At 45.8% G+C, this 17,611-nt stretch overlaps 1 protein-coding gene across 7 annotated transcripts in view; it reads left to right on the top strand.

Moving 5' to 3' along the window:
- Positions 1-81: 81 nt before the first annotated feature.
- The window catches only part of si:dkey-100n23.5 (cyclic AMP receptor-like protein A), a 57,924-nt gene continuing 40,394 nt past the window's right edge, over positions 82-17,611 (top strand). The window contains exons 1-8 of one of the 7 annotated variants that reach the window (XM_017410320.3): positions 83-261; positions 2,758-2,810; positions 5,400-5,454; positions 6,576-6,632; positions 6,730-6,790; positions 9,588-9,675; positions 13,068-13,157; positions 13,657-13,695. In XM_017410320.3, the coding sequence (XP_017265809.1) occupies positions 181-261; positions 2,758-2,810; positions 5,400-5,454; positions 6,576-6,632; positions 6,730-6,790; positions 9,588-9,675; positions 13,068-13,157; positions 13,657-13,695 (524 nt within the window). In that variant the 5' untranslated portion in view covers positions 83-180. Of the gene's footprint in view, positions 262-2,757; positions 2,811-5,399; positions 5,455-6,575; positions 6,633-6,729; positions 6,791-9,587; positions 9,676-13,067; positions 13,158-13,656; positions 13,696-17,611 lie in introns of all 7 variants that reach the window. The other 6 variants (XM_037976126.1, XM_017410322.3, XM_037976127.1 and 3 more) reach the window with 6 other exon arrangements.

Here is a 17,611-nt window from a genome sequence, read left to right as displayed (position 1 = left end):
GGGGGGGGGGGGGAGTCACTTTGGGCCACAAAGCAGAGCTTCTTCACGCAAATGGAAGGGTTGTCGAAACTGCCCCCTTTTTGTCCCTTTGCGCGCGCCGTAGAACCAGGAAGTAAAAGGAAAGCTCCAACAAAAATAAAAACAAACTGAGGCGAAATAATAACCCGAAAGTGTCTTAAAATGAGCAGCCAGAGCTCTGCGTCGAGGAGCAACGAGTCACGCTGCGTGTTTTTCAATGCCGACTCAGAAGACTATCGGTGTGTAAGTAACCAGCTTCAGTTTCAGCTGTTTTGCTAATTAGCGGGCTAGCTCCGTTTCGTGCTAATAATGCTCGCATAAATCTGGTTTTATTTATTGTTCCGTCGACCGACTGGTTGCCTGAACGGAGCTCTGACACCTGCATGCATTAGATGATAACAGACGAACTGATCTGCCCATCATTTCAACTCGTTATCTTTTGTTTCCTGTTGGATGAAGCTAACTTTTCTTCCTCTTACAGACACAGGGGGTTGTCACTAACTTTGTGTAACACAGCATGATGTGAAAAGCTTTATGTAGCAGCACAAGCAAGGCATACATCAACACTGCAGGTCTTTGAACATTAGTGTCCCCTAACCCAAGCAAATAGGACCCAAATGAGTTTAGACAGCTTTTAAACTTTAGGTATGAGTCCATTTCTGTTAATAAAACATCCATGCAGCCATCCTTTCCTTCACCAGTAAAGAATCTGTGTTATGTTGTTATTGCTTTGCTTAATTTAAATGCAGAATTCACAGCAAAGGTCAGCAAACAGGACCCATTTGTAGTCCTGATAATTTAAATGTTACTGTAGTGAGGAGGAGTGTTTTCCAGCAGAGATGAAGTGGAGCTTCATGCAAAATGTCCCATTTGCGTCAGCTAAATTCAACTTTTGTTGATTTACTTTATTTTATTTATTTTTCCTCGTGGAGCATTTGACAGCTGTTTTGCTGAGACAGAAGTAAAAAAAACAAAACAAAAAACCCCCTTAATAAATAGATAGTTTGTCAGGATTTATCACCGGCTTGTGTATGGATTCATATTTATCAATGATTTAGTTGGGGGGAAAAAAGCTAAAGAAGAATTCAGCAACTTGTCTGCTTGATAATTTGATCTCAGTTCAGGTCAATACTGTGATATTTCAACATTAGTAAGTCACTGAATTGATTACAACACATGTGATTAATCAACCAAACACAAAATGATCAGTAACTGTATGCTGATTATGCCTGTTATGATTAATGATGCACTTAAGTCTTCATGTTTAGTAACAAATGTTCTTTTATTCTCCCTGTAATAGTGTGAACTTGTTGCTTTTGCTTTTATACAGCATACGTGACATATCTAGGATTAGAATCAGTCTGACTGAGTTCTTATTTCTGAATATTATTATCATTATTATTTACAGACAGTTTATTCCTGACAAAATGCGAAGGTCGTACGGACAGTTTGCAAGTTTTATCTGTGACTCTGAATTCCTTCATGCACTGGATCTGTGTTAAAGCAAGGCTGTTTTCATCAGAACTGTTGCTTTCATGCTGTTTCATTAACAAATTCATGATATTTTATACTATACTGATTATGGTGATTAAGATGTGGATGTTTGTGTGATCGTAGTCCGAGAATGTGGAGGGGGATAGCACAGAAAAGCTTGATTTCCCAAGCACTTCGAAGCAATTTTTTTTTTTTGAAGAAAGCTAAAATCTGAGCCTTTTTAGCATGCATCCTGCAGCATCCCGTTGTCATCCATTGTTCAAGTTTAATTAAAGTTCAGTAATGGACAGATTAAGGCCTCGATGAGAAAAAAATGTTCTGCACTTTTGCAGCGTCTGCGTAAAACCTGCAGCCGAACGTTCCACAAAACTGCGAAATTCTTGGAATGTTCTGAAAAAAGGGGGCGTTCCTGTTGACTCAGCTGTGTTCTTGTCGATTATCAAACCGATCAGAGGAAGTTTTGTTCTGTCTCGACTGTCCTGCAGATACGAATTGTGCCCGTAACAGTGTCTTTCTCTCCCTTTCTCTCTCTCTCTGCTTTGCATGCGAGGCGGCTGTTGGCCTTTTCTCTTCCCCGGAAAGCCGAGACTGAGTCACGCGTTTGTCATTCTCATCAGTCCTCCGCTCCCTTCCCTCCCCTTTCCTTGGGTCCCCGGGTTCCTTGGGTTTAATCTTTAACAAGTGTGCAAAAAAAGGCTTCGGTTTCCCGCCTCATTATCACATCTGCGCGCATCTGTAATTCCCTCATCTCCTCTCTCTCTCTCTCTCTCTCTCTCTCTCTCTCTCTCTCTCTCTCTCTCTCTCTCTCTCGGCTGTCGCCCACCAGCCCCTCTTTGTTTACGGCGCGGTAAAATAGGTCGAGTACGTGCCGCTGTGACATTCGGCAGGCACCTCTGAGCGCACGTCTCAGGTGTCAGCACGTTGCAGATGTTTGTGTTTCTTACGCTCGGGTTCCCCGAGTGCAAGTTTAATTTCGTTATCCCTCCAGTCTTCGGCGTGTTTGCGCGCGCACACACACACACACACACACGGAAGGCAAGCTTGAACAAATGGCAGGCTTGTCAGCCTGGTGGTGTCTAAGCTTCTGATTATTTTGATCACAGCGCAGTATTTGCATTGCACTCCGAAACGTGTTTCCAGAGCGCTTTACCTCTAAACAAATGCAAATCACGGGGCAACTCGGCTAACCGCCTTGATACGTTGTGGGTCGGCGCCGTGGAGTAATCAATTGTTTTTAATTTGCAGGTGGTGATTTTATCATTAAAGCGAGCCACTGGAACCTTCTCCTTACTAGGATGGTAAATATTTTCTCTCAGTTGTATTTCTTTCTAATCGTTTTGGTACTTTAGAACCACCACGTTAATCATTATGAGCAGAAATGTTTTAGGCCGTAAATATTACCACGGATGCATTCAAAATAAAGGTCCACCACTCCTCAAAGACGTGCTCGTTTTGAACAGAGAGGATCTTATCGCAAGAGAGCTCCCTGGGTTCAGTGTGGGCACAAACGAGGCGCTTTTTCATTGGAATAGGCACAAATTTTAAAGAAGACTCCCTGAGGACTGTCTATATGCTAAAATGTTATTGTTAAGTTGGTTTTTACTGGTTTTACAGGTCTGTCATAACTTCTTTTTAACCATTTTACAGACAGACTGCCTCATGGTCTGTTGACTTTCAAGACATCTTATTTTGAGAGTCAACGGTGTCATAGCCATTTTAGTCAAATGTTGAAAACAGCTTCGCTTTCAATCCATTAGCATTCGGGAGTGGGCATCGCAGTGACTCCCAGGCTAGTGCCACGCCAAATCGTAGCTCCAGTCCCGTCAAAACCGACTCGGTTCACGGCCATTTCTGTGTTCGCGAATGCCTGCTAGCTGAGGCGGCCGACGCCAAGAGGTAGTAATCCGTTGCAGGCGCTTTCCGAAAGTGTCATTAAAATTTGTCCAGTGGTTCGCGAGGCATTTTGCTAACAGGCAAAAAAAACCAAACAAAAACAAAACAACATCGCCTTCCTTTGAACCTTTTAGGACAGGGGTGGGCAATCCTGGTCCTGGAGGGCCACCATCTTGCACATGTTACTTGTTTCCCTGCTCCAACACACCTGATTCAGTGGTTAAATTACCTCTTCATTTTCTGCAGAAGCCTGTTAATCACCCATTGATTCAAATCAGGTGTGTTGGAGCAGAGAAACAAGTAAAACATGCAGGATAGTGGCCCTCGAGGACCAGGGTTGCCCACCCCTGTTTTAGGAGCTGGGCGGTGAAAAGCGGTTTTCCGTCACGTATTGGAGGGCTGGCAGTGGGACCCAGACGCTGAGGGAAGGTAACGACTGATTGGCTGCAGGTGTGATGATTAGAAATGAGGACCAGGTGGTTAAAGATGAGCAGAAGCTGCGACGGAAGGAAGAAACCAAGCTGAAATAAATACTCAGAAGCACCGAATCAAACAGGAAAAACTAAATTTTTAACATTTCTCTAATCTATTAAAGCCAAACTGGAGTAAAAGAAATATAGAACAGCCATAGAACAACCCTGATTTGTTTTTTTCTTTTTCTGGGTACGCTTGCAAAAGGTTTTTATGGTTTTTGGAAGAACTCTGTGTTCTGTCACGGTATTTTAACTCAAAGCTGTGGCCTACTTACGGGTCATCCTAAAAGTTAAAAAGGACTTGTTAGACCAGATCTTTCGGCCTAAAATAATCCATTTTATTTTAAAAACGACCTGTTTTACTATTACTCGACTGCTGCAATCAGTCCGCCTCGTTGATCCACACTTTTAGGAGAACACAGAATTACTTTCTAACTCATCATTTTAATATAGGTTTAAATAGAAATTGACCAAACATAATGAAAGAAGATTCATGCTTCTTTTTTTTTTCTGTGGGATCTGAAATTTCTCCTTTTGATTCCAGTTTGTCCGCCAGTCAGATCGAACGAATGAATGAACTGAATTCATGGCCACAGCCCCGTTACGAGCGAAATCGTAGGTTTTCTCGGATCTGGAGCTTCAGAGCTTTGACTCAGACCGCCATAAACCCGTAAACGTATTTCCCGTCGGCTGCAATTAAAAGCCACAAGACGGTAAAAGGTAATTTTAGCGACATCGGTAGGAGCAAAAGTGCAAATGGCGGCCAAATTAATGCTTTCTGGAACTGTCTGCTCCTTCAGGCAAATCAGAGAAATTATCTATGATACTCCTAATAAACGTACAGCGTTTTGTCACCAACCTGCTCAGTGATCTAAATAATACCTTCAGTTTTATCCTAACCTTAGCCAATCTCTCCTCTCGCCTCGTGCTTTGTTCACTTATTTAGCATCTCCCTCATACATTTTAATGAGCTTTCTGACCACGCTTAGAAACAAATACAAAAAGAAAGAAAAATGTGGCATCTGTTGCTACGAAATGAGTTTCTTACTGTAAGTCTTTGTTTTCCGCACCGGTAGGAACACCGTCATGAACGCGAGGTAGCATTTTATTAGTAGAGCTTGTTAAACACTCCGAATCGGGGCTTTTATAAGTCGGAGGCGCTATTAATAAGAGGTCTGGCAAAGAATTTTTTTTTGGCTTCTTTTGATCATTTTGACAGCTAAAACCGTGCCACACCCTGCTCCGTCCACTGTCAGAGTGTAAAATCTTGTAAACGATGGGGAGCAGAAGTGCCGTAAGTAGACACGAGTGGAGCTGTGGTCACATTTGTGGAGCCTAAAAGCACAAATGGTGGTAAACGGGAGTTTCGTAGCTCAAGTTCAAGTGCATTAGCAGCTAAAGAAAGCCTGCAGTTGTATATTTTGGAGTCGTGATGACAGGTCTGAAATTGTCGCCCATATGGAGCGGATCTCAGTATGCCTTCTTTTTTTCTCTCTCTCTCTCCCCCCTTTGTCTCCTCAGCCTTTTCATGCTGTTTGTAATCTGGCTGCTTCGGCGGTATCACTCCCTGGCTCAGGTAAACTCTGGACTTTGCGCTCCGCTTTGCCCTGCCCCCCCCTTCTCTCTTCCCCTCCCTCGTTTTCTTTTTGCTTCATTTCCACCGGAAATGTGTTCAATTAGCCGTGGCGAATCTCGGCATAATTGAACCCAATTAAAATGCACAGATTAATGAATTGGGGGAGCTAATTGACTCACGGTCATTCTGTGATAGTGGCTGCCGTCTTGTGCCTTTTTTTTTTTTTTTTTCCTCTCCATCTTTGTTCAAACGAACCAGTTTAAACAAACTTAATATTTATGGAGTCCCCCTCCCCCCTTCTTCTTTTATCCAAAGGGATTTGGTTTTCTTCGGGGTGTTGCTGGGAGTGTGCAGCTTGCTTGTGGAAGATTTTTTTTTTTTTTTCTGGTTTTTGAAGCCCGTCCAGTAGGTCTGTTAGGTTTAGCAGAGCTGCACATTATCCTCCTAATCTGAAGTAAATGACAGTTTAGCGCCGGGCTTCCGGTGGATCCCATTACCTCTGGACCACACGGCTGAAAGCGACCTGGCGTCCTCCTGATCCCACCCCCACCTCCTCATTCCTCCTCCTCGTCCTCCTCCTCTTATACAACATAAACCCTCTCCTTACTTGCATCCTCTTTCCAAAGGTTATCTGTCAGTCAATAGTCTTTAGTGCTCTCAAGGCTCCTCCCGCGCGCTTATTGTGTCCTCCCATCCCCCTCCTCCTCTTCCTCCCCCCCCCTCCCCCCATCCCCTCTCTCTCCTCTGCTGTAGCCTCGGCAGGGTCATTGCTAGACACAAATTGAAAACGGGCTGCGTGTGTGTGTGCTTGTGTGTGTGTGTGCACCACAGCCGCAACGCTTCTGGAAAATCAGGCCACTGTGCATGCATCTCAGCTCCGTTTTTGAAAAATTCTGCTGTGTGCAGATTATTATTAATTGCTTTTAAGTGAAGTAGAAAATAAAAAATAAAATAAAAAACTTCAGTTTTTAAGGAGCAGAACTATAAGAGAGGCCTCTCCTCTTCGCTGTCAGCCACATCGGCAACCATTTGAGCTATAATCTGCCCTTCTCTGGAAGGGAATATAAATGTCTGCACATCTTATTTATTTATTTATTTTTCCTTAAATTTTCACGGCGCAGAAGATGATTCTTAGCCTGAGCGTAGCCGCCTTCTTCGACAGCGTGGCCTACGTCATGGTGAGTTACTCTGTGTTGCACTAAAAACAAGACTATTAAAAAAAAAGGAAAAAGAAAAATAATAATACCATGTTGCCTTTTTTTTCTTATTCCCCAGGGTGAGACCCATCCGAAGGGATCTCTGTGTGACTTCCAGGCCTGGTGGCTGACATACTTTGGTAAGACAGGCTTTAATTAATTGCTCACTGGCACAACTTTTTAGCAACGGGGGAGACGAGCGAGCAGCAGGAGAAGCGGCAGACGTCTGACGAGGAGCTTGTATATCACCGTGGCAAATAATATTGCTCCGTCGTTGTCTTTTATGACTCGAGTACAAGAACGTGCCTTAACAGGTTGGGAGTTATTTCCAGGAGGAGGAGAAGAAGAAGGCACGCAGGATTTGAGCGCGGAACGTGATGAAGTGATGCCTAAGTCTTGGTTTTTAAAGACTCTCTCTCTCTCTCTGCTCCGAGAGGTCGGACAGTTGATCCACAAATGGCAACAGCTGGACAGGAGGAATACAGATGAGGTTTTCTTTGTCAGAATAAGTTTTTTTTTTTCAATTTAGGCTTTACCCCTTTAGACATTATCTATTTACAGTATACAGAAAAAAGCAACACCCTTTAATAAGAACAGATTTTTTTAGACGCAGACGGATTTCCGTTATTCAGCCCATCCTGTTGGTGCCATCTTGAAATGAGCATCCTGGTGCTTTCTTCGGCAGCGTTTGGATCAAACTAGACAAGCCCTAGTCACATATTAGGATCCCAAGTCTAAACTGACGCAGCCCCATTAAGAAAGACCCACAGCAGCGGTTGCTTTGTTTGGCTTCTCATTAACTATTTAGGAGAAAATCGGTTAGATTTCATTATCGAACAAATAAGCTAAGCGTTCAAACATCGCTCCTCCATGGTTTGAACAGCAACATGTAATTGGTGAAACTGTCTGAGCCAAACGAATGAGAAAAATAAAAAAAAAAACCTCAAAAGATCTGAACTGTCGCTTCAAAAGGGACATTCCGGTTATCTTAAAGTGGGGGTTGAGTGCATTTATGATGAGGGAGCCAAAACCTGGACTATTTGTTTATTTAACCGAAACAAATCAAACTCTAACCGTGTCGTAGCTGGTCAACTGAACACTGCGTTATTTATTTTTTTCTTTTTGACGCTGCACAACCTTTGCATCCATCGGTTTGCAGTACGCGCCAAAGGTTGGGGCTCGTTGCGACACGTCGAGTGATTCAATCTGGGCTTCGTTACGTAACCGAGCGAGTCGCGGTGACCGGATTAGTCCACCCGTCTGATGCAAAGCTGACACCGAGGGGAAGGGGGGAAAAAAAAAAAGAAAATCCAGAAAGCGGCGCTCGCATGTGCTGTTATGAAATGTTTGATTTGTGTCAGATAGCTAAAATAAATGATTGACTTTTAGTTTTGTTTTTTAATCAGTATGAAAATATTTGTCCGGTTAAGAGTGTGCACACTGTCATGTTACAAATCACTAGAATTTAATGCAGATTATGTTAAAATGTACTCGAATATTAACATTTCAGCGCTGTATTATTTACATTCCTTTATGTATGTTGTTGCATTTAAAGGTGATTTTATAGTTGCTCTGTCCTAGCAGGACTGTAACTTATTCTTCTCCCCATCTTTTGTTTACATCTTATCTCTATGCGCTTATGAAACTGAAGGATATGTTTGGTTAAGAAGTGGTTAATCTCAGTCATCCTTTCACACACCTATTCTAGGAATTCCACCGTCGGGTACGTTGACTCAGCCTCCGAGAAACGCCCCGAACCAGACCAGACATCTCGGTGTTTCATCAGCGGCCTCGAGTATGAGGAGATGGCTCTCCTCCAATGGCAGCGCAGATCGTCACGTTTTTTTTCGTTTAGAATAATCCGGAAACCCGTACAACAAAGTTCTTAGCGGTTCTGGTGCAGATTTCTTTTTTTTTTTTTCTCTGTTTTTTAAATTTGCATACCAGGCACCACAGTTTCAGCTCTTTTAGTCCCCGGCGCGGATAAAAGACGCCTAATTTTAATTGGCCCTGTCAGGACCGTTTAGGGAAAGACAGTGAGTCGATTGTGTGTGGTCGGTGCAAGTCAAGAGGATCCTTTCGCCGAGGACAAGCGGCTTTGCACGAACGTCAGCCGCGCGACAGCTGCGTCCCAGCTCGGCTCTGCGTTTTAAAACCCACAAATGAAATGATATTAAAAGGCGCTTGGAAGCCGTGCGGAACGGCGGCAGGGGCAGCACCAGGACAGGTGTCGAAGCCGAGCTGTTTGTGTTTTCCAAGCGAAGGAAAAGGCTTCGCCTGCTCGCTGGTTTTCTAGGAGACATTTGCTGTGACAGTAATTGTGACTTATTGTGATATTACCACTCCTGTTGAAGCCGTTGCACATTCTGAAAGGTCCCTTAAATCTAGGAGGAGCGTGGTTTGTTTGCAGCGTGTTTGTATATGCGTATGTTGCAGGGGTTTGTTGTCCTGACGGAGTCTGCATTCAAATGAACCGAAACACACATGCACACAAAATCTGTAAAATGGCTGAATATTAGGGTAGGAAAAGGGAGGTGGATGTCTTTTCCTTTTGTCCTCATCTTCCTCTTCTCATGTCTTCCCGAACGCTCATTGTAGTCCACTCTGCCGCCATCATCCCCCCGCACTTTGCTAACCTCCATTTTTCCTCCCTCCACGGCGCGCACTCCCGTGTTATCTCCTCCCGCTTTTCCACAGTTCATCATTATCTCTCCGTGAGCTCCCACCTCTCATCCATCACCCTAAGCTACAGGTTTCCCTCATATTACCGCAGAATGGGCCTTCATTTATCAAGAAGTGCGGCGCACACACACACACCCCGCCGCACGCAGGCACGTGCGCGCTCGAACACGCGGCCGCCGGTGCGTGCTGTGTGGCGGCGGCGAGCTGCGCTGTAATTTGACCTTGGTGTTTTTCTCTCCGTGTGCGTCTCTGCAGACTGGAGCGCCTTGGCCTGGGTCTGCCTCATTACACTGAACCTGTACCTTAACCTGGTCCGAGAAATAAGCACCAACAGATATCAGATGTGAGTACTGGAAGATAATTGCCCCCCCCTCTTCTTCCCACACTTGTTTTTTATGAGCTCGTTGTGTCTTTAAATCTTCATTACCTCCATTCTTGATGTTCTAAACTCAGAAAAAAATAACAAATGAGTGCACCTAAGAAGCTGTAAACGAAGAATTAAAAGAATTCCAGCTTATAAATTGTCTCAGTCTTTGATGAGATGGTTGATTATTGCTTTTTTATTTGATTACTCCGTCATCGGTTTCATCCAAATGAATTGTTTATCACTCGTGTCTACAATCAGCTCGTGCTTTTTCGCATCTCTCTCTCTGCGTGTGTTTGTTTAAAGCGCTTCCTCCTTCGCGCGTGTGTGTGTTTGTGTTCGTGCATGTGTTTGGTCCACAGCAGCATGTGTATCCCCACGGAGCACTGACAGCCACCCCCCTCCCCTCCTCCTCCTCCTCCTCCTCCTCCTCCTCCTCCTGCTCCTCCTCCTCCTCCCCCCTTCTCCTCCCCCTCCCCTCCTCCTCCTCCTCCTCCTCCTCCTCTCCCCTTTTCTCCTCCAGCCAGCTGACACTCTAATTGAAATGGGAGTGAGTGTCAGCCGTTAAGTGTGCCCTGGTGTGTGTGTGTCTGTGTCTGTGTGTGTGTGTCTCTGCGCACATACACACATCTTCACGCTTTTCGCCTCTCTGTGTTTCTGTCGCTCGGGCTCCCGCGTGCTCTTTCTACGGCGCTGTGTAAATTTGCCCGTGTTTGTGTGTAATATTTTTGCTTTTTTTTTTTTCTCTCTCTGCCAAGCTTTTGGCAGAAACGCACGTTTAGGAAAAAAAAAAAAGATAAGGTTCTACCCTGCTAATGTGTTTAGGTGGGCACATTTCTGTGAGAGCATTAAGGGAGGTGTTCCCACCACCACCTATGGGAGGTTTTCCTGCATTGATTAGCAATAAGCCAGACAATATAATGGTGATATAACTCATAAGGAGATGGCTTTATGTGTGGAGGTGCAGCCTAGGAGGCCAGATTGTGTTCGGTTTAAAGCCGCACACCTCGCGTGCAGTCACGCGGAAAAGAAAGTCCACCCTCTTTCAGTTCTAGGGCCTTATGTATGAGGACATAAAAAGGATTTAGTCTTTAACAGGTTCTAAAATGACTCAAATCTAACCTGGAGTGTGCAAAAACGCTCAACGGATTCCGCCATGTCATCATTTATTAAACAGCCATGGAGCCAATATGGAAAAGTTGTGTGTGGGGAAAAACTAAGTCCGCCCCTTAATGCAGTAGCTTTTAGAACCACCTTGAATGGTGATCATCTGAAGTTGTTGCCTTCACATTTGAGTCTTCAGTACTTTGGTATGCAGAGAAGAGGTGGCTGGCTCAGTGAATCCAAGGGTGCAGAACAAGCCCAAATCATCAGCCCTCCACCGTCGTGCTCGACAGCTGATATGAGGCTGATACGTTTCTTTTCAAATCCTGTGGAAGCAGCGAGAGGCGGCCTAATTGTTTCCACTTCGTGTTTGTCTGCTCACTTCACTTTTGTTTAATAAATAACAACAGGGTGGAATCGGTTGTGCGTTTTTGCACACGAGTTTTAAATGACAGTCGAACCTCGTAGAAGACGAATATGTAAAACCTTATATGTGGAGGAACGTCGACTTTCTTCCTCAATGACTGCAAGTCCAGAAGGAGTGAAGGGGGGAGGGGGATATGTGCGTGTTTCTGTGGCCTTTCTCACATGATTTGAAGGGGAAAAGAAATGGCTTTAAAAGGCTAAAATGAAGACAAAATTTCAGTGGAGCTGTTGTGTATTGACTGTGCATAGATAAGCTTCGTGTGTTTTGGCAGATGGGTATGCCCCCCCCCCTCCCCCTTCTCCCCCTTCTCCCCCTTCTCCCCCCGACCCAGCCTTACACCCGCACTGTGGCATTCACACATGTACACAGCCAGTGTCGGCTCAGCTTGATGGTTTATGAATGAACAAATCGCCAGAGGAGGCGGAGAGCGGAGGCTGGATGATCTAAGAATGATTGAAGTGGATGCAAGAGAGGGTAGGAATAGAAACGTGTATGTGTGTGTGTGTGTGTGTGTGTGTATCCGAAATAAGAATCCAGGCAATGCGAGATGGCGATGAAGACGGAGGAATAAAAAGGTGGTGCGAGGCGGTGGGAAATGAGATTGCGCTTTGCGAGAGTTGAGTGCGCGCTTGTCGTGTGGGAGCGCGTGCGCGCGCGCCAAACGCAGAGCCGTCCTGCTGCGCCTCATTAAGCCCATGTTGCGTGCAGCTCCGGACCTCGTCATCTCTCCCCCTCAGAGGGCTCCGCGAGTGTGAGCGGAGCGTGCGAGAAAGCGAGTGCCGAGGGGGTTCGGGTGAGGGGGGGTTCTATTAGCTCATGACATTGATCTCTTGACAACTGCGTTCCCACCTCCCCACAGTAGATCCGTGTCACCATTTCCATCTCTCCTCCTGTCACGATGCCGACTTTCCCTCCAGTTTTCTTTGGGGTTTTTCGCTCTCCAGCCCCCCCCACCACCTCTTCTTTTGTTTTCCTTTTTTCCCACCAGCCCTCTCATGTTCGGTCCAAACACAACCTCCATCTGGATTCTCTCCCACCTCCCAGTCTGCTCCATTTAAACCGACTTCCTCCGCTCCCCCCTCACCTCCTGCACACTCACAGCGCTGTCCATCAGAGGGAGGTTGGAGTATGCCCCACTGACACAGAGTGACAAAGTGTGTGTGAATGTGTGTGTGCGCAGGGGGCACAACTCGAGGGGAATCGAGCGTGTGTCAGCCGTGTCACTACTACTCGATTGACCGTACTTGGAGCAAGTCAGGGGAGGACTTCCACTCTATTGACCGGGCGACGCTGTACGCTCTATAAAGTATCGACTCCAACACGGACGCCCAAGTCACTGGACCACACACCTCATCTGTCTGACACACACGCGTCTTTAAAGGCTGTGACTAATGCTATCATATTTCAGTTATGGGCAGCACGAGCCTCTCCAGCCTCCTTAACCTTTTCGCAGTAAAAGTACACATCTCAAATCATATATTTTTTTACACACCTAAGGGCAGCTCCGTCCTCAGATTTTACATTCACCTGCTGGATGTAAAATCTGAGGACAGAGACTGAGTGCAAAAGCACCCCGTTTGTTTTTTTTTTTATACAGACATTTCCTCTGAAAATTATCTTTTCCCCAACAGTTAGGGTAATTATGGTTCGTATTACCATGAGTAATTGGCTGTCTGGCTGTATAGACATTTGTCTGCACCTGAAAAATGACCCTGACGCTGGTGCCAACAAAGGGAGGAACTAAGGAAGAAGACCATCGATTCATTTTTTGGCTCTGTTTCTTACGCAGGACTACCTCCTGTCTGTTGTAATAATGTAATAAATGTCTGGCTTTTATCAGGTTGTACCATCTGATGGCGTGGGGGGTACCCTTGGTCATGGCCTCTTTGCCGCTATTCAAGGGTTACTACGGTCCTGCGGGACCCTGGTGGTGAGTACATCCAAACAACCCAAACACAGTCCCGTTTTTTTTTTCCTGCTAATGTCTTTTCTTTCAATGAAGGCTGCAGCTCTGGCCTAGCTCTAGCTCTAAGCCTGCCTTAATAGGAGTTAAAAAATTGGCAATTATCAGCACATCTGATCACAGTAAATACCTCCTCGCCCTCTGGTGAATACGAAAGGCATTATTTGTTTGGAGGGGTGAGGATGAGGGGAAGAGGCCGAGGAATGGAGGCGGCGGAATGAGAATTGGGACAGAGCTTTAATCTCCGTGCTCGACTCCCCTCCACCCCCCACCCCTCTCCCTCTCTCTCCGTCTCCCGCTCTCTTACCACTCTCGGCTTATTAATAGCTGCAGCTGCACAGCTCGCCCCACCACCACCACCACCACCCCCCTCGCAGCCACACAAGTCTCTCTTCCGCTCACGCTCTCCCCTTCCCTTTGTGACCCGCTCATTGCTCTCCCTCTCTGTTTCTCTCTTCCCCCCCAGCTGGATCACAGACGATCACGTAGCCTGGAGATTTGGGATGTAAGTAGACCCTTTCAGCGCTGCTGCCATCAAAGCCACCCCCACTGGGGAAGATTGGGGAGGAGCGGGTGGGGAAGAGGGCTGTCTCTGCGGGAAAATGTGAAGGGTTACATGTCAGAAGAGCTTGCAGGGTTTTTTTTTTTCCAACTTTTTGTACATGGCCAAGAAATGTGAGCGTGTATGCAGATCTACCTCTGCCTAGTCAGATTTAGAGGAGTTGCAACATTGTGTATATAAGTGTTTAGGACAGCTATGAAGGATTATGCCTGTCTACTGCTTTCTGCAACCAGTCCTAAGTCTGCAAGTGCCCTGCCAATCCCTCGGTGCACATACTTAAACGCATATGCACACACACTTCTCCATGAGCCAAGGTAATCGCATTGCTGCTTGCAGCATCAGCAGGGAATCAATCTTTTAAAACAAATAAGCGCACACACACGCACACACACACACAGAGACAAACAGAGAACAACACATAGCTATCAGCAGCGCTAAACGAGCCTGTGTCTCTTTTATCAGCGCTCCTCTGCTCCCCGGCTCTTTGTCTAGTTTTCCACGCTGTTGTGGCCCAGGGGGACGCGCCGCTCAGAGGATCAGGGAATCTTCATTAGCTCTAATTACATCAAACCAGACGAGAGATTAGAGGCCAAGGCAGCACCCGTCAAGGAAAAAAAAAAAAAAAAAAAAAAGGAAGCGCTCTCAGATTCACACACCCTGCCAACAGCATGTGGGAGGGCAGAGTGTGTGGTGTTAAAGGTGAAAAGTGGAAAAGGTGGGAGGGGTGACATACGGGATGCAGTTAGAGAGACAGGGAATTACTCAGCAGGCGGAGGAAAGAGGGGTCGCGTAGCCAAGACGCGAAGGAGCGGGGAGCCAGGGAAATAGATTGTCCTCATTTCTGCCCACGCTCCGTAGTGTGTCTTCATCAGAGCTCAGCGAAGCGCGCAGACCGAACAGAGGAGACAGGAGAGGTTTAAAGGGGGAGGGAAGGGAAAGGGGATGAAAGAGGAAGGTGAATGAAAAGCAGAGGACAGCTCTGTGTGTGTGTGTGTGTGTGTGTGTGTGTGGTGGAGGTGCAGAGTTTCAGAGGCTGAGTCAGCAAATGGAAGTGCCAGAGCTTAGCTGAGTCACCGCTCTTAAGAAGTCCCCATTGGTGTGTGCCATCGGCGCCACAGACAAACAGCTGTGAAAACGACATATGCAAACGAATAGCTTGGAGTTTGTTTTTTTTTTGCCACATTTCTCCGAGAATGTCAGCATCCTCAGTTCATCTGTCCAGAGTGAAATATATCTATATTCACTGGCTAATTTTCCACAAGTTTCTGTGCACTCAGGCGTCTTTAGGGCCTTGTTATGGTTCTCCAAATGTGCACCTCTGCTGGGGCCCCATCATCACGTTCGCTCTCAAATTCATTCTGTATTTGGATCATATTTACATCAGCTGCACCAGTGTTCAGGAGTCCATAGTTTTCACTACAGCTTAATGGCTGGTGATAAGGTACTAGTTTGTCAACTATCTATAAAAGAAAAGAAGATAAAGAAAATAAATTAAAGTGATGTTCGGTGCCCTTGCGGTCTTAAATTGGCCGAATGTGAAGAACAGCAAGTCTCCTGGCAGACGGTCTGCTCACGATTTGACTTGCGGCCCTGCTCGTCTGATGAATGTTTGGTGCCACCTTCTGATTGAGGGTTTTTATTGTCGCGGTCAATGCTGCCAGTGCTCGCAGTCACAAAAAACCCGGTCTGCAGGAGGACCCAATGGGCCCTCACAGACAGACTCAAATGATGAAATGTGCGTCGCCCAGACCTCGAGGCTGGTGCGTCGAAGCACAACAATCCTCACGTGCTGTTTGAGAAAATGTTGTCTCAACTGAACCATACTACTGCAAGAAAGCACACTGAAGAATTTTGCGTCCCCCACTTTGTGAATTCTAACAAGTTTTGCGAAAATTAAATAAAAGCTCACGTTGATAAGTGATCAAATATCTGTAAAAGTATTCGTATCAGCCCAGTCTGAACTTAAAGACCTGGGAGACAACAATACGTTCGTATTTTCATGTTTGCATTTGGCTCAAAGTGGTTTTGTGTACCGTCATAGAATTTCCAACAAGGTTGTCGATTTTTATTTCCCTTCACCCTTTACTTTGGTTCACTCATTGAAGGACAGCCTTTACCTTACACACTCCGCTCTCTCTCTTCGTCCCTTTTCTCAGACTGTCCTTCCTTGTTTTAAGTGGTTGAGCAGGAAGATCAGTCTTTCACTGCACATTACCATGTATTAGGATCTCGTGGGTCAAAGTTGACACTCTCAGATAAGTAGTAACATGCTGGTCCCTACCATCCTTTCATTATCTGTCAGGAAATTCAATTAAAGCCGTTTTTTTTTCATGCAGTCCTCATTCTGTAATTCAGAGCAGCTGTGGATGGAAGGCCAGGGTAAAGCCGGTGTCTCGCTAAGCCGTGACTGTTGGCGGGGAAAAAAATGAAACGTGCCTCTTTATGAGGGTGTTTCCAAAATGTTCCTAAATGTTCCAGAGGGCTCGCTAATCACGATTAACTCGAGCGAATTTTGAACATGTCCAAAACAATTTGTCGTCGCGAGTGCCCGGAGCCCGTCTCGAACCCTTCTCTGTGTTTGTTTGTGGGTCAGTGCAGGAAAGGCGTTTTGGGGAAATGGTTTTTCCCCATTCTGGACACGGTGCGACGGCTCCACACGACCCCGCCATCTTTGATCGCAGCAGCATCAAGGAGACCTGTCGCAGCCTCATCAGGCAGGTTCTGCACTTCTTCTCTGGGGGTCTAAATGACTGCTGAACTGGGCTCATAAGGTCCAAATTTCTCAGTTTGGCACGTGTAACCACCACACCGCCGTCGCGGACTCGCAGCAAATTTAAGCCTGAATATTATTGGGAGTTTGTGCGACGTTCATGCAAGATCTGTGCCACATACGCAAACATTTCAATTCAGTGTGATCCCAAGTGAAAATCCGCGTGTTTTTAGTTTCCAGCTAGCGTGCAAGAGTCACAGCTCAGTGAGATTCTGGCGTAAAGCTGAGTGACTGAATTAAATACAGGTTGACTGATATGAGTTTGTCTGTGGCCGATACCGATGCCAACCTCTGGGCAGTCAGTAACTAATATACAATACTGATTTTTTTATTAATATGTATTTTTCTGCTTAACTTTAATAAATGCATCTTTATCCTTGTACACTTAAAAAAATATTATATAGAGGAGCGTTCTCGGCTAAAAATGTAAATTGTTTGGCTACGGTAGGCTGGTTGTAGCAGCTGCTGCTGCGTCTTCATTTCTCCTTCTTGGCAGCTGATTAAATATGTACAGGTATAGCCAGTATTTTAAAAAAAAAGTGACCACTATCTGTCTATCTCTGTCCAAAACGCCTCTCTGGTTTATCTGTATTTCAGGCGCGCGTCCCTCGTCAATCTGTTGGGAACGACATCTTTCTGCTGTTGCTTTGATTCCCACCCTCACCCTGTTTTTTTTTTGTTTTTTTTCTTTCGCCAAGAACTTTTCTCTTATTTCTGCTTTCTTTCTTTCATTCTTTCTTCCTTTTTTTAATTAATTTTTTTTCTCCCCCCTGATTCGAAAGCCACAACCCAACGCCATCCATCCACCTTTCTGTCCCCACCTCTATTCATCTCCTCACTTTTATCATCCGCTGCCCACTCTGAATCTTCTGCCGGCGCTTCTATTTCATTCTCCTTTTCTGCCTCCCTCTCGCTCTCTCCGGGTAGTGCTCAGCTGTAGAGCACAGCGGACTCTAATGGCAGATCATTATCATGCTAATTAGAGCACTTTGTAGCTGCCGCCCGTCATTCTCTCCTCCTCGCAGCCCCCCTCCCTCCTCCCCTCGCGCTATCGTTAAAAGGGCCACCCCCCCCCTCCCCCTCCCCACC

Source organism: Kryptolebias marmoratus, linkage group LG6 (genome assembly GCF_001649575.2).
Source record: "Kryptolebias marmoratus isolate JLee-2015 linkage group LG6, ASM164957v2, whole genome shotgun sequence".
NCBI classification, from domain to species: domain Eukaryota; kingdom Metazoa; phylum Chordata; class Actinopteri; order Cyprinodontiformes; family Rivulidae; genus Kryptolebias; species Kryptolebias marmoratus.
This window is presented reverse-complemented; position numbering and strand designations above follow the sequence as displayed.